The 17,247-nt window shown below is 41.1% G+C and overlaps 1 protein-coding gene across 2 annotated transcripts in view; it reads left to right on the plus strand.

Annotated features, from left to right (window-relative positions):
• atp11b (ATPase phospholipid transporting 11B) overlaps positions 1–16,414 on the plus strand; it is a 58,074-nt gene extending 41,660 nt beyond the window's left edge. For both annotated transcript variants that reach the window (XM_065955608.1, XM_020653438.3), the window contains 2 exons: positions 5,228–5,391; positions 11,170–16,414. In XM_065955608.1, coding sequence (XP_065811680.1) covers positions 5,228–5,391; positions 11,170–11,251 — 246 coding nt within the window. In that variant the 3' untranslated portion in view covers positions 11,252–16,414. The remainder of the gene's footprint in view (positions 1–5,227; positions 5,392–11,169) is intronic.
• The last annotated feature ends 833 nt before the right edge of the window (positions 16,415–17,247 follow it).

A 17,247-nucleotide genomic window follows, 5' to 3' on the forward strand; every position in this document is an offset into this window, starting at 1 on the left:
TCACCAATGTGTTGAATTGTGACTGCTTCTGTGAGAAAAGTAAAGCCCTCCTCCAGTGACCTCATCACCCGACTCAGATCAACTAATGCCCGTCTTTCTCGAGCGGTGATTTATGATTATCTCCCAGTCCCAATTAAAACGAGGCTCAGATCTGTCGCAGGGGGAATAAGATCATCTTCACTCCGGCGCCCTGGTTTTAAAAAAAAGTATGAGGCAGCTGTTCTTGTTGGCTTTGTAGGCCAAAAAACTTGCTCTAATTTGTTTTTGCTTTGTTGAGGATTGTTCTCACGGTCACTCTTGAAGGGCTTTAAAACAGATACCAGCATTTTTGTTGTCTCGACTGTGAAGTGAGGGTCAGTATTTGAATAAACTAACCCCCCCTTACAGAGGAGCCTGGACTAGCTCACTGACTGACTGACTGACTGACAGCTTGCTTACTAATCAACTAGTTAATCTGCTGGGAGGTGAATAAGCAGCACAGAGAAACATATCCACTGTTGTAGCAGTATTCATGTCTTAAGAGTTACCAAAGAACGGTGAAACCACTGAGACATACGGAGAGTGCCGACCTCCACCAAGGCCAAAGTTCAGAGTTGTTTAAAAAATCATTAAGCTCAATAATATATTTGTCAAACTTGGTCAAATAATTTTTAAGCAGCGGATCTAGTGATCATGGGTTTTTCTTTGACCCATATGCCGCAGTGGATATATTTCTGTGATCAGCTTGTTACCAGACCGGCTTCACCCGCTGTGTTGCCGTATAGACGTCCGACCTGCCGACAGTCGACCCGTCTGACTGATGAGCTGTTTGAAAAGCCAGTGGGGCTCACTGTAAGCATCTTGTGTCCTTCAGATGGAAGAGGGTGAGGGTTCAATCGGCCCAGAATATGACCCTGTTAAAGCCCAGCGGAGCCCAGGGGAGGACAATTGGCACCTGCTAGCTGCTTATCCTCCCCCTGCTGCCCCCGGCCCAGACCCCTGCTCCCCTAGGTAGTACCATACTTCACTCCCATTGCCCCCCCCCACCCCCTCCCGTACTGTCCCAACCCCAGCATTATGGCTTCCCTCGAGGAACAACCAACCCTGTGCACCCACCCCCTGACAGCTGCAGCAAACCTCATATGTCCTTATATCTGGTTAAACTTTCCTGCACCGTCAGTCATTTTAACCATGGCTGTATGTCACAGCTGTCTCTGCACTGTCCTTCAAGTTGAAAAAATACTTCCTGTGTATGAGTGTTTCCTCCCTGTGTTTACTTCTCATCAACTTCATCCATCCCTTAACCCTCACCCTCACCTCACCCCTCCTCTCACGTGCACGATTGTCCCCATGCTCTCCTCCTGACACGGTCTCACTTCACCCCTCACTCTTATTAATCACATCTGGATTCAGAGTGTAGAGGAAGAGAATGCTGTTGGCATGCTGCCTTTTTTGTTATCAGTGTATTTTTGTCAACCATCTAATCTCACCCTACTAAACAATAGTTCTTCATATTGAAGCCTAAATGATAAATCTGTGTCTGTGTGTAAGTATTTGATATCTAAAAAAAAAAACTTTTGTTACAACTGGGATTTGAAGTATGAGTTTAATTTCTTTTCTTCTTTGTCCTATGATTTAAGACTTTCTGCTTTTTGTTTTCTGTTCATACAAATTGTGCCTTCTTAGACATCATGCTACAAACCCCAGGCAACGTGACATTTTCTCATACAGTTCACAATGCTGAATTAGACAATGAACATGAACTACAGCTGAACTCTAGAGCTCATACAGTAAATCATCCATGGGGATGATGTCACCCATACAGCCGTCACTGAGGCCTTGGCCAATTTACGACAACATCTTTGATTCAGACGTTGTTTTCTTAGAAAGCTTCAGTTTACTAGAGAACTATTAATCATAAAGCTTTGCCTGGTCCGACTCTTGGCTTCATATATCCACCGCCTCTCCAGCACTTGCAACAAAAAGTTAATTCAGAAAGCAACTGGTTAAGTCGATTCTTCTTTGTTGTTTATCTCTTCCATAAACAGCAATGGAGAACAAGTTTTATTGTACCTCGACCTCCATTAAAACGGCATTTTCTGCTGAATACCTGATTCTGATTTACAGGCCCTGTGATGCCTGATTGCTGCTTCACTGATTGATACTAAGGCAATATCAGTCATCTTAGAGAAAATGAAACGCAGTATCGGTCATACCAACATACACTAAACACAGAGGACACTTTTCCTAAAAGGTAAACAGGATTAAAGGATACATATCCATCCATGGGTACAGCTCGTCTGCTCTCACAGATTGTTTGTGTTTGGGCTGTAAGCACGCTCAGAAAATCAAATCAATCAATCAAACTTTATTCATTTAGCACCGTCATACAAGTCAAATGTTATTAAAAGTGACAGAATGAGCGTAACATCAGACAAAACATGGTACAAACAAAATGGGTTTAGAAGTAGAGACTAATGCACACCATAGCAAAAAAAAGTAATCCAAATAATAAAAAGATAAAGAGTTAGAAATAACAAAATATAAATAGTTGAAATAATCAAAAAAGTAAAGATTAAAAGTTAAAGATACATAAAATAATAACTAAAATCAATAGGAAATATTACAATGATGAAATGATACAACCCAACATAAAATACAGACTGAATAGATATGTTCTTAGGTTATGTTTAGAAGTATAAATGTTTCCATCTCCTCTCAGGTCATCCTGCAGACTGTTCCAGCGTCTCGGGGCGTTATGATGAAAGCATCATCATCAAATGTTTTAGTTCTAGATGTTTTAGTTCTCCTCCGTGCAACAGCTTAAAGAGAAGGGCCGGAGGAGAGAACAACAACCTCAACTTTTTCTCTTTGCTCCTGCAGGGTTTAAGTAGTGTCCGTTTTATTACACTGTACCTTTTTTTTTTACACAGAGGAAAAAAGCAATATGTTCTAATACAATAAGAGCAAAGCCATGCATTTATTATCCAGGGACACCTGACAATGCCAGAATAAATCATAGTCAGTTTGTCCTGTCTATGTTTTGCTGTTGCCGGCCAAGAAGCAGAAGTTTGGTTTCCTGCCAGCAGAGTCTCCAGTTTCTGCTGCAGAGAGATGTACAGTAACAGAGTCCACTGTGGAATAATGCGCTCACACATTCAGCTACAAAGACGACAAAACCTTGAACTATAAGTCTTTGTCAAACAGTAAAATAGGAAAGTTTTGGAGGCTGTAGTCCTCCCAGCGGGTGTCCCTGGTCCGAATCTGACCTGTAGCCTTCATCCCCCACTCTCTCTCTCCCTGATTTCTAACTCTATCCACTGTCCCATCTCTAATAAAATGCATTGAAAGCACAAAACTAAACATTAAATCTTTAAGACATTACTGGAGATAAATCAAGACAGCTTTGATAACACATTGCACTCAGAGGTTAGAGGGCTTTTACAAAGCCAAATAAATGGCAAAGAATTAGACATGTAAACAAGCAACCGAGTAATAAAAACAATGAGCATTAAAGCCCAAATCATCAAAGATGGAATATATTTCTTGTGTGTAGTTGCAGCCTATTTTTGGACTCATGAGAGTCACGTGGGTTGTAGAAGTCAGTCTTAGTTAAACCTTTAATCATGAAGTCCCGTCGTGCTGTAGAAAAGGACGAGGATCAGTGTGACCTCACACTGTTTTCTCTCTCTCACATCTAACACTATCTGTCTCTCTCTCTCTTTCCCTCTCTCTCTACCTTTCTGTCTCTCTCTCTCTCTCCATCTTCCACCTCTCTCTAACTTTCTGTCTCTCTCTCTCTCTCTCCACCTTCCACCTCTCTCTTTCTGTCTCTCTCTCTTTCCCCTCACTCTAAATTTCTCTCTCTCCCTCTCTCCCCTCTCTCTCTAACTTTCTGTCTCTCTCTCTCTCTCTCAACCTTCCCACCTCTCTCTTTCTGTCTCTCTCTCTTTCCCCTCACTCTAAATTTCTCTCTCTCCCCTCTCTCTCTAACTTTCTGTCTCCCTCTCCATCTTCCCCCTCTCTCTTTCTCTCTCCCCTCTCTCTCCAACTTTCTCTCTCTCCCCTCTCTCTAACTTTCTGTCTCTCTCTCCAACTTTCTCTCTCTCCCCTCTCTCTAACTTTCTGTCTCTCTCTCTCTTTCTCTCTCTCCCCTCTCTCTAACTTTCTGTCTCTCTCTCTCTTTCTCTCTCTCCCCTCTCTCTAACTTTCTGTCTCTCTCTCTCTCTCTCCGCCTTCCCACCTCTCTCTTTCTGTCTCTCTCTCTTTCCCCTCACTCTAAATTTCTCTCTCTCCCCTCTCTCTCTAACTTTCTGTCTCCCTCTCCATCTTCCCCCTCTCTCTTTCTCTCTCCCCGCTCTCTCCAACTTTCTCTCTCCCCTCTCTCTAACTTTCTCTCTCTCTCTCTCTCTCTCTCTCCCCTTTCTGTCTCTCTCTCTCCCTCTCCCCCCTCTAACTTTCTCTCTCTCCCCCCTCTCTCTAACTTTCTCTCTCTCTCCCCCCTCTCTCTCTCTCTCTCTCTCTCTCTCCTCCCCCCCCAACTTTCTGTCTCCCTCTCGGGTGCTGACTCAGTTTAACAGAGCAACCTGATCCTGCAGGTTTTTTAGGCAGCGGCTTCATTCAGCTTTCACTCCCTACAGTATGCATCACTGGCTCATTGAGAAGTCTGAAGTCACTCTTTTTATTTAGACACTGAACTTTCCTTTACTTCTACCTCCTACATTACGTGCTACAATTTTACTGATTTTTCATTATTTGAGAAAACATTACGGGGATATATGATGACAACACTGACTTCTTATCATGCATATTCAGACGATATCTCTGGAGCTTTAAGTACTTCTGGCCAAACTGAAGGTCACTGGAAATAAAACCATTTAACTGATGTAAATTCCAAAGAAGCTCAAACTGCTTTTCATTTTGATTTATTGCTTTATTTTCCTTTTCTTAGAGGTTTTATTATGTATTTATGAATGTATTAAATCTGTTACATTTCACACCCTTGTTGCATGTTTTGAATGTATTCCCTGTACATCATTGTTCCCCAGCATGCTTTATATCATTCAGCCTTTATCATCCTATCAGAATGTGATAGGATGACCTGAATCACACTTGTTCTAATGTATTTCTTCTCTTTCTCCACTTACTTCTACCTCTATCCTGCCCTTCTCCTTCCTTTTTTTATCCTCTGTTCTTTTCTCTCCCTGTCTCTACGCCACCTTTCATGTCACCCTCGCTCTGCCTCCAGTCTCTATCAATCCCCCAGGAGCAGGCCCTCAGCTGTATGGAGTCCCTGTGCTGCTACCAACATGGGCAGAGCGGCTGTTCCCGCCTGGCCCGCCTCATGGAGCAAATGACCGGGCAATGCCGGGCCGGCGCCAACCAATGCACCGCATCGAGCCGCAGCAACAGGTGGGCAGGACGACGGCCGCAGGAAACAATGATTATGAATCCTGAAGAGCACGCATCACCTCACGGTTTCAAAAATTTGGGCTGCAGTCCTGACTGCTATCGCCCTTAATGTGGCCTCAACTATACTGTAAGTCTTTCTTGTTCCGATGCGTGGTTGAGCATGCGGTTGTTGGGAAGCAGGGTGTCACACGGTGAAGGACACTGGTGTCAGGGTGCGGTGAGCATAACGAGGAGGTGAAGATGTTTTGGGAGTCTGGAGACTGAACATTTCAGTAAACCAGTAAGAAATGTGTGTGAAAGCTCTTATCGACAGAAATGTATTTTTCATAACTTTTGTAACCAAAGTCATAGAGACAGACGTCTTAATAGATTGTAACGGCCATGCCTTCTACATAGCATGCACAGGAGGATGTTTGGGAGTCTAGATAGGGAGATTTTGATTCCCTTAAAGCTCTTGAACTCCAGACCTGCTGGCACCTAACAGGTCTCAGCGATACAACATGTAACCTGTCTTGTCTGTGAAGCCCCTACATACGGTCTGTATATAAGCCCATGTAGTCATTTATGCTGTTAACTGTCTTTCTGTCTGTTTCTGTTCAATTATCCCCTAAAATCAAATTTGGTTTTGCCTAATCTTGCACTTTAACAGATGTCTATATGTCATTTAAGTTGACTTGTTGGCTCTTTTATTATCCAGTCATCCTCTTGTTCATCAGAAGACTTCTCCTCTTGAGATTCAGCATGATAACGGCTAGCTGGGCCAAAAACCTATACCATCCAGACTCTAAGTTTGTTTGGGGATGTCTTGTTGGTATCCACCTCTGCCTGAAGAGAGGGGGTGAAAGTGCTTCTTAAGTGCTGTTTTTAGTCTTGAGCTGCACTTTGCAATTTTGCATTCTGGTGTCCCTAAAAGGCAGAGAGAGGTGAAAGTAATGAAATGTGCTTGTTTACTGCACTCTCTGCAAGTGCAGGTTAAAAAATGTCTTCTCTGCTGCAACACTGCTTTTTCTATAAAGCAGGATGAAGCAACAATCACTTGTTTTCTAACATCATTTTCTTTTGCATAGTGTAGTTGTAAAGAGGAGTAAGCTTCGGTCACAGTTTCCCAGGCTGCTCAGTCAGCAGATTCAGTGATATTGTGTCTTTTCTACCTGAATCCCAGCGACTCAGAGGGAGTTATTGATTCATTGACCTGATCAGCCCTTTCTGCTGAGCAATCAATACTCCCCAAAACAACTTGGGGCCGCCAGTATTGATTCCATCAGTAATGAAGATGTAGCATTCTTGTTCTTTGTGTTAGTCCTTTTGCAGGGGACCGTGCACAGAGCCTGATAGTGTAGGTATGCATGTTTGTTTGTTAATGGCTTTGTGTGTGTGTGTTTGAGGGATGCACTGTTCCTTCTTATACTCTCCCTTCAGCCCCTCTGGACACCAACCTGCAGACTCTCTGTGCTCAGTCAGGCCTGATGAATACAGCAGTATTATACTCAGTCTCAGAGAAGAGACTTAAAAACTAACTATCAGCAATCAGCATGTTCTCTTCTTTGCCAGGCCTTGTGTGCAGAATGAATAACATCTAATGCGTCGTCTGATCATTTATAACTCCGTAATCATCCTCACACTGTGGACGTTAATATATGCACCGTAAATAATCTATTTCAATTGTTGTCAGGATCATTGTGCTGGAAGAAAGGAAACTATTTCTATGGCTTCGGGGTCAGATTACCTCTAAATGCATGATTCACTTTAGATTAATTTCTTCCTGCAGGAATGATTGATTTGTTTTCTGACCTTGGCACAAAGCAGACAATTGGATTCTTCCAGATGAGCAAACAGCAGCCAATTTGTAAATGTAAACAATGAACATATGTTAAATGCTTTGCTTTGGTTTGCTGTACACAGTGAATACAAAAAAACAAAAAAACACAATCATCTACTTAATCTTGGGCTGAATTTGAAGTTTTTGTTTTTTCCATTAAAGCAGAATAACTGATATCCAGCCCGCATTTGGCCTTAATGCTACAATACTGCCTTTGGGGGGAAAGGGAATGTCTCCACCCAGCCCTATATAACATGCTTAATAACTGTACTGAACTCATATAGTAAGCATATCTACCAACATATATAATAAATCAAGTATTTATCTGTTCTATATTGGAAGCCCAACTGTAGCTGGCTGCTTTTCTTAGCCTGATGTTGCATCACTGAATGCCAGCATTGACTGAATCATGACTTTATCAGGAACAGGGACACCTAATAAGAATCATGCCACCATGATGTGAGGCTGAGAAACTACAATGACTGCTTCTCCATCCAGATGTTGAACAGATTCACCTCAGAGTCATCTCATTGGGAAAAAAAAAAAAAAAAGCAACTTTTTAGTGTTTTTTCCAAAAGATTCTTAAACATCACAAAATGTGTGCGGTTGCAACATAAACGTAACTAGTGTGATGCACAAATTAAAACGAATGAATTGCAAATTCTTCTGTTTTGCAACCAAATCTCAAGAAATTAAAGAACGAACCCTTTATTGGAAAATTGACAACATGGGTTCATAAACATATAATTCGATAAATTTAACCCTCTGATGTAAAGTCTGTCTGCACTCTGACACCCTTTGCTCCTCCTCCTCTTCTCCGAGAATAAGGGGAACACATCCTAAACCAGAGAGGCTGCTGGGAAATGTAGTGTTAGAGAAATCTTTTCTCCATAGTTCATGTATCTAAAAGTCTATTTCTACTGGATCCTGAAGCCTTATACAGTCTGTGCTTCTGAGAAGAGGCCAACTGTGAGGGCGTGCTTGTTTTGTCACCCAGTGTTTCAGGTGGGTGGGGTTTACCTCCACAGTAAAAACTCTGGCTTGTCTGCTACAGACTGATAAACAAGAATGCCCAGATTTTTGTCTTGTTGCATGGGGGCTACTGTTGCCTTTGGTACTTTGTATATGGTGTAAACCTGTATGTATCTGTGCCCCCTTCACACACTTAGTGCTCTTCTTGCACTTTTCTTTTTCTGTCCTGTCAGTGTCTTTGTCCTTCTGTGTCTGAAATCTGCATAACGTTGCTCGACCTCCCGGATTAATTATTCATGTGCTGCCGACATCCCCTGTGAGCTTTCGTCTTTTCAGAAAAATCTGCCTGATCTGTTCTTTACTTGGGTTCAAGTTCCCACCGGCTCACCCCCGAAACTGTTTTGGTGCTAACATCGTCTTTGTTCAGTCATAACCCCCGGGTTGCAAAGACCATTTTTAGCATTGAGATGTTGCCCTGGTATAGACGGCTGAGCTTGTGATGTGGCACGTAAGAGTGCCTCTGGTCATATTTAAACTACTTGGCCTCTTTAACAGCTCTTAAAGCGGCTGTCTTCATCTAAGGTTATGATGAGGATTATCCAGAGCAGCTGATATTTGTTGATGTTGAAGGACTGGGGCAGAAATGTTCAGCCCTTCCTCTTGTTGTTTATTCAGCCCGGGATAGTTGACACACACATATTTTCTTGGATTTACTCGTGAAGTCATGTGAAGATCAGGAGGAGCAGCAGCCAGAAAAGAGGATGTTTGAACTCTGCTCCTCTCTGCTGCTGCTTTGAGGCACACGCTCTGATCACTGACTCTGGATGTACTTTGACGTGAGTCAGCGTGGCGGCAGTGGTGGTGGTCGTTGGTTTGTTGTGACCTTTACCATTCAAATGTTGCAAGCCGTCAGTTTCATGTTGCATGATCGTCTCTCTGGCCTTTAGTTTGAAAATGTTTTGAGCAGTGTACAAGCACCGTGATGTTGTAAAGCTGTTTGTTGTTTCCAAAGGAGATCCAGCCTGTTAAGCTAATAAACAGAAAGGGACATTATCATGTAACTACATAAGGATATGAAGAATTTATACTCTATTATATATATATCTATATCTATATAAAGCTGTTATTTTTCTATTTAAAGGTGAAGGTGTTACATTTAGAGAACAGTCCCGGTTATAGTGAGAGTGGATATATGAGGCAAGAATGATGTTGATGCTTGTTTATGATGATTTATTTTAATTATGATGATTGTGTTGTTTTTATTCATCTCATCCTCTTCCTCCTCCTCCTCCTCCAACAACAAACCAGAGACAGTTTCAGTAAACTAAACAGGTTTCAAACATTTAAACATCTTAATAGCACAAAAGTTTTGAGGCAGAGAACCTTTAATTCTTTTATCTCAGCTGCACACTTAAGGATATAGATTTACTTTGACTGGTGTTTATTTCACTAATGAGGCGTATAAGGGATTATGATAGATCAACTCTGAATGAAACAAAATCCTAGCCCGTTATTTATTCACATCAGGCAAGGCAAGTTTATTTATGTCTCACATTTCAACAACAAGGCAATTCAAAGTGATTCACACAAAACATCAAAAAGCATCCTGACAGAGGAAAGAAAAGAAACATTAAAATTAAAAAAAAACCTGAAATTATTAAATCTGAAAATATGTTTAAATAAAAATAATTCAAATAAAAATAATTGAAATAAATAAAGTAAAAATATAAAAAAAAGTTACAGTGCAGTTATTAAATCTTATGAAAGCTGTTTAATGAAAGGCAGCTGCAAACAGGTGAGTCTTCAACCTGGATTTAAAAGAGCTGAGAGTTTCAGCTGACCTGCAGTTTTCTGGGACTTTGATCCAGATATAAGGAACATAGAATCAGGGTGTCAGCAGGACCTAAAGTTTAGACATGAAGGACGGAGATGATTGTGTAATAGTTATAAGTGTTAATAATAATGATACTTTGTGGGCTGGTATGAGGTACTCGTCAAGAGTAAGGAGTTTATTATTATTAGTTTATTAGTCACCTGAGAGGTTGGTCAGCAGTGTGCGGGAACAGAGGTTAGGCTTTACATTGAAGATGACGAGTACGTTTACTCCAAATAAAATCACTAAGTTTAAGAAAAATCAGAATCAGAAATACTTTATTAATCCCAGAGGGAAATTCGGTCGTTACAGTTTCTCCAAAATATACAATATAGCAGCAGAAATATAGTAATAAAAATATTAATCAAATAGAATAGGAATATAAGTAAGATTTCAATAATAGGTACAAGAAATATTTACATGAATAAGAGTAGGATCAACATCAGATTAATCTATGCTTTATTGAAGAAAAAAAACCCCACTGTGCTTTATTTTTCTGCTAGCAAGCCCGTTTGTTTCAGCACGACTTGCTGATCATGTCAGCCCACATGGCATATATTCTATGAGTGTGCAGGACTGATGTTATGAATCTAAATGAAAACACCTGAATGCAATTTGTTATACAAAAGAAACAATCCTTAGTTTTTCATTTTGAAAAGTTATACATAATAAAATGTAACTAATGTCTGAGATAAATGACGACTGACTTACAGATTTTGTTCTGGTAAAAAAAAAAAATCAACAACTGCTTTTTAGTACAAAGATCTGTGTTCTATACAGACCCAATTCAAAAAAAATCTATTTTAAGTTGAGTTCACTGAAACTGAGCGAACACTAGTTTGAGTTCAGGAGGAATTTCTTTTCATGTTTGATTGCTAACATCACCTCACTCATTACTAACTCTCCACTCCTCCATCCTCTCACTCCTCCCTGGATGTGTACATACACAACTGTCTGAACAACTGTATGTTAGTGGATGACAGCTCAGCCCACTTCCCCCTCCCCTCACCTACAAATACACATACATACACACACACACACACACACACACACATTTATACACACACTCACTCAGTCAGTCCTCTAACCCTCAGTCACTGCTGCCTGTTTTCAGGTCTTGGAGCGACACGGAGAACTTCTACTCCAATGATCGCAGCATCCTGACCCTGTCGCCCATCGAGTCCACCCACTGCTGACTCCCCTGGGGGGGAGGGGGGGGGGGGCCTCTAGAAACACAGTGAGGGGGGAGTAGAGCGACATAATCACACCACCACACCCCCTGGCACCATATTATGCACCTACTTTAGTTTAAAGTCAACGTAGCCTCAGCACAGATGGGACCTCTTGGGAGTATATGAAACCAAAGGACGAGGAGGACACTGACGATTGGACCTGCATTCAAAAAGGAAATAAAGCATGAAGTGAGGAGACGGTGGATGTGGAAGATCCAGTCATCATCTGTGCAGCAACAATTCTCAGATTCCTGCTGCTTACAGGGCGTCTGCGAGTCCTGCGACCGTATCTGAAAACACCATATTCAAATTCAGCTGCTGCTTTAAATTAAAGAAGAGATTAATTACAGGAATTATCAGGCAGATATTTATTTTCATTTTCAGCACGGTTACCACCTTCTCATTCTTGCAGCTGAAATAATCGTGATTCCTGTGAGTTGTGTAGAAACAGGGTGGAGGTTCCTGACAATCTGGATCCTCCGTGAAGCAATGCATCCTTAGCATCGTAAGCTAACTGAGCTGGTTTGGACTTTCTGACACAGGACTGTGTTTTAAAACTCCAGCTGTAGCACCAGTGAAAGGCTCCACAAAGTAAGACCACAGTCCTACATCTCAGACATGTTGGAGAGCAGCTAAAGCCTTAGCCTGGATGAACCTTCAGTTGTGAAAGGGGAATGTCCCGTAGCTTTTTGGAGCCATGCAGGATTCTGTAAACGTCCAGACCAGTTACCTTTGGAGCTACATGACTCCCTCAGAACTGTCGTAAAGGAGACTCATCTCAACAGTGGAACCAAAGACCCGAGAACTCAGACTGGAGTGTAAAAGATGTTTATTTTTGTGCCTGATTGTACAGAAGCTTATATTGTTAAGAAGACGTTTTGTTATTGTGCGTGCTGCTCTCAGGCCTCTCTCTCTCTCTCTCTCTCTCTCTCTCTCTCTCTCTCTGTCTCTCTCTCTCTCTCTCTCTCTCTCTCTCTCTCTCTCTCTCTCTCTCTCTCTCTCTCCCTCTCTCTCTTCCTCCTCGGTGTGTTGCTGTGAAGGAGTCCAGATGGGGTCTGTTTAAAAAAAGCCATACATTTTTCCAGAGGTTATATTATTGGTAGATTATCGAAGGTACATCAGGTAGAAGCTCTTTGAAGCTCGGTGTTGTTACTATGTGTTTGGAAACTTGCTCCCCTTGAATGCCTTTTTCTCTCTCAGCCCGGTTAGCAGGAGCATCTCAGTGCTCTGGGAATATTTTTAAGGTGACAGGATCGAATGTCTGAACTGGAAGAAGAAAAAAAAAACATCCCTCTCAGCTTCCTAAAAATATTCCCTGAGTATCCGATCAGATGATGGTACCTTTTTGTTTTTTTTTTTTAAACCAGTGAGTCAGAAATGGCTTTAATGGGCGAGATGCTTTTCTAAACCGCGGCTGAAGCACGTCGACCCAGACAGCAGAATGTCTCTATATTTAGAGGGATCTCCAGAGCAGATAAATACATTTCAGATCCAACAGAAAGGAAACTTAAAAGCAGAACATTTGCACACAAGTCACATATCAAAATCACATTTTTCTTCTTTTTTTTTTTGTTTCACAATTCATTGCTCATCTCTCACCATTGAAATCATCCGTCTTTATTTTGTTGTTGCTGTGCTTGTCTATCCACATCTTGACTTTGTGTGTGTGTGTGTGTGTGTGTGTGTGTGTGTGTGGGAGAAATGGTGTGTTTTCTTTGTATGGCAGCCATGTTGGTTGAACAAACAGTACAGTACGCAGCCTTGTTGTAAGCCCTTGATCGATCTCAGTGACCACATGTCTTCTAAGTTCAAAAGTATCTCTCTGCTACTCGCTCTGTATTGAATCGTAGGTACAATTAAAACGGCTTCAGCCAGAGTACCTCCATTGAATCCTTTTTGGGGCCTAAACCTAGAAAAAAAAAGAACTGTTAGTATGGTTTCTCCTGCAGACAGATACTTCAAGCAGTTTTTGATTTAATGTGAAGTTTGATTGACCCGCTCCAGCAGAAGGTTCACCACATGTAGTCTGTGCGGGATTTTGTATTTGAGTTATTAACGGAGTCTGCACCAACCATCATGTGACTCCAACAAGCCTGTTTGATCAGATGAAGAAGAATCAAAGTCTCTATCCTCATCAGAGTCCAACTCAGTCGTTATTATCACGATCCAGGATGAAAACCACGACTGGAATTTAGGTTTTCTGATATGAAATCCGTCTGACCAGAACATACGATACAATATTTATATATAGTTTAATGATTGAAACAAAAGTTTTCATCACGTCATTTTCTCACTCTGCCTGCAGCACACAGAGCAGAGAAGATGTCGGCTGACAAAGTTTAATAATGTAACATTTTACCTTTTGGTGCACAGACGATGATAAAAAAAGAAGAGAAATCATAATTCAGCTGAATAATTCATTCTATTGGCTGCTTCACAGGTAATCTTTGATATTTTTCTTCCGTCTCAAATCTGTATCGGTCGTCCTCTAATGGAGACAGTATCAACTTATCAGCACAGAATCGTTATTTTTAATCACCCAGCTCTACACTTCGCCCTCTTTCAATCCAATGAGGAAAAGTTTGACGGTTTTTTTTTTTTTTTTTTTTAGAAGAATCTGAAAAAGTGTAACGAGTGTAACTTTTGTTGACATCATGCCTCAGATCACACGGGGAAAACATACAGGGCGGGGCATAGGATGTTTCTGTTGCCATGGTTACTGTTTAAAAGTCAATTGTGTCTTTGTCGGTCAACTCATTGAATATTTGTGATTTTGTTTTTCATGACGGTACATTGTGTGATGCATTTCTGGGCCTGTTACATCCTCTCTGTTCGCACAGAATGAAAGTGTCTATTTATTATTATCGAATTTTTCTTTTTTCTCTGTGTTGAATTTATATTTGTTACATATCAATGAATATTTTGTTGTCCTGTACTTGGCCCTGAATGGAGGAACATGTAGAGATGTTTCACCTGGGAGCATCAGAGATACCTGTAACCTGGACTGTGAAGAATAAAAGTCCATTCTGCGTACTGTATTATGCTCAATAAATAATGGTCAGTCCTGATTAGAGGGGTCAGTGACCGCCAGGTGGGGGGGGGGGGGCCTTTTAAGATGCCATTGGGAATTGTAGGATCCAGTGTTTTTAGAGCTTGACTTGCCTGTGGGACTCGAACAATCAGCTGTTTTGTTGATGAAATATTATAGAAATGTACTGTATTGTATTCAGGAGTATCTCTTTAAGACTTCCTCAACAAAAGGTCAGATGTGATGTCTTTAACACTGGATCCCACACCGGTTTTTAAAAGGTCTACCCTGCCCGGTAAATGCCAACGACATTCATTTAGAAAGTGTCGAGCTCAAAGTGAGACGCGCCTCTGATGAATGTTTGAGTCTTTAATGCTTCAACTTCAGATTACGCCTTACACTCCAAAAAAACTCATCACGGCTCTCACAAGAGTCAGCAAGAGCGCATAATAGATCAAAATACATCAATCAAGTTAAAGAGACAAATTAAACTCAACCGCCCGGCCCTGAACTTATCAACTGACCAGAGTCAGGCAGATGGAAAAGTGACAAGGCACATTCTGCATCGCTCCTCTCTTGAGTTAGTAAAAACACTCCAGTGTGCATCGGGCTTTCCAGGATTCAGAGCTGTGACCCTGTCGAGTTATTGTACGACACCACAGAGCAGATGGCAGAGCAGGAAGGTTGAGTCCTCCCCGGCCAGCGGCAGAAAAACAAACAAAAAAAACCTGCAGTGTTACAGCCGCTCTGATGCCCCCTTGTGCTCAGCTACGTCAAAACCAACACGTTCAGTATAAATCAGTTTAATGATGAATAAATACAAACAGAATAAATAAATAAAGGGAAATAATAAACAATGTCTGCCTGAAAGAAAAAACACATTTGGAGAAAACATTTAAAGCAGAGTGAAGTTAGCTGGAGGATACAAATAAATCAGTGAGCATACAGATATTGATATTAAAATATATCTTTGACAGAATAGCAATAAAAAAGACTTTTGAAAGAAAATGACCTGCAACCAAATCCTTATTGTGAAAGAAAATGAAGGAAAAAGTAAAATCTAATAACAGCTGATTTATTTTCCTCCTTACAAATCTGTTGATGAATCATTTTATTTACATTTAGCGGTCACGGTTTGATCATTTTGAAGCGTTAAGGTCTCGATGTTCACCTGTGTTTGAGGCTCTGTGTTCAGGTACAGATGTTTGTGTTTGGTCATGTCACACGTGAACCACAGTGACGTCTGAAATGATGTCTGTGCAGAGAACAGACGCTACAATGGGACATAAGTAACGACTTTTGATTCTGCAGAGCATCACGGCGCTGATGTCATCGAAGCTTCTTCCAATGAGAGCACAGAGTTTAGAAATTAGGCCTCAGGAGAAGATTACTCAATACGTTAAAAGAATGATCATTAAATATTTGATCAGGACTCGACTACAGATGATGATTGTGTCATCAATCACCAGCACCATTGAAGTTTAATTAGATAATTTATTGACGCGAGTGAGTGCTGATAATTCTGTCTACTTAGAAACTAAGCTCCCCTGCTCCTGGAGAGAGTGGCTGTTTATGTAATGTAAACATAAAACCAAATATCTTCAATCATTTTACCATCAGTTTTGCAGAAACAAGCAAAATGGCAGAATATGTTGCACAAGAGAAACTTTTGATCTGACAGACGTGCAGAGTATAAAAAGATGCTGACGTTAGTGCAGTGGTGCTCTTGCAGAACTCAGCCAGCAGGTTTGCAGACTTGAATCAAATTAAGGGTTTTCTTGATCAAATCAGCTTGAAAAGAGGAAATCTAAATGAAAATGTCAAGCGGTCTGTTTCCTGCAGCAGAACGTCCTGTGACTCAGCGTCGGCCTGTGACACACACAGTCAGATCCAAGCGGTTTGTGGAGGTCATTTTTATTCTCTCCTGTCATCAGTCGATCAGGCAGCACCAAACGATTCATAATCCCCCCCCATCGTCACTCTTGTGTTGACCGATATCTGTTGTCGTCCGTCTGTCCGTCAGTAAATCTGTCTTATAGCTGATGTTTATGAAGATGCGGTTCTATTTACGAAAATAAATACATTTTTATGAAACAATCCTTTGGAGTGTGACTTCATTTATTTGAATGTTTTCTTTATTGTGTGAGAATCAAACATTCACTGACACAATCAAAACATCAGAGCAGCTCAGGTCTGATTAAGATGATAGAGAAATATAATTGAATGCAGACTTTTAATCAGGATAATAGAAGTGATTAAAGCAGAAGTCTGGAGAGATCTGTTTCAACACTGCATAGAAAAAGTAGTTAAAAAGTTGACATCTGATTCATTTTTTTTAAATTGAATTGGTTAGGGGCAACAGTGGATTAATCCAAATCTCCTCTGTGTGTGTGTGTGTGTGTGTGTGTGTGTGTGAGAGGGCTCTGCTGTAGACTTTCAACACTCTCTGAGTCTGCCTTTCTGCGGACTCTGCTGTGAGAGTTACCCAGAGTTCATTGCTAACCTGGTGATGTGAGGGACTAGATGTTAACAGCGCGGGCATCGACGTGAAGAAAAACCCTCGAACAGGTTTAAGGGACAATTTGAAGCCAAGTTAATTTATTTTGTTGTTATTTAGACCTATAGCACGTTTGAAGAGTTATATTCTACAATTCACTTAGCAGACGCTTTTATCCAAAGTGACGTACATCAGAGAGTAAGAACAACACAAGGAAGGATCTAGAAAAAAAGGGAACAATGTCAGTAAGAGCAAACGATCAGCTTTGAGTCTGATTGGACACACAGGTGCTGACAGGAAGTGACCAGAGGCAAAGCACAACATTGAGGGCAGTTCTTGAGAGCTCTAATCAGTATAGAAACCATCTTATAAGTCGACGTTATCAAACAAAAACCATCGTCACAACCATCATCATCATCAATAATATGGAGACCA

The sequence above is a fragment of the Labrus bergylta genome, chromosome 6 (genome assembly GCF_963930695.1).
Source record: "Labrus bergylta chromosome 6, fLabBer1.1, whole genome shotgun sequence".
In the NCBI taxonomy this organism is placed as follows: domain Eukaryota; kingdom Metazoa; phylum Chordata; class Actinopteri; order Labriformes; family Labridae; genus Labrus; species Labrus bergylta.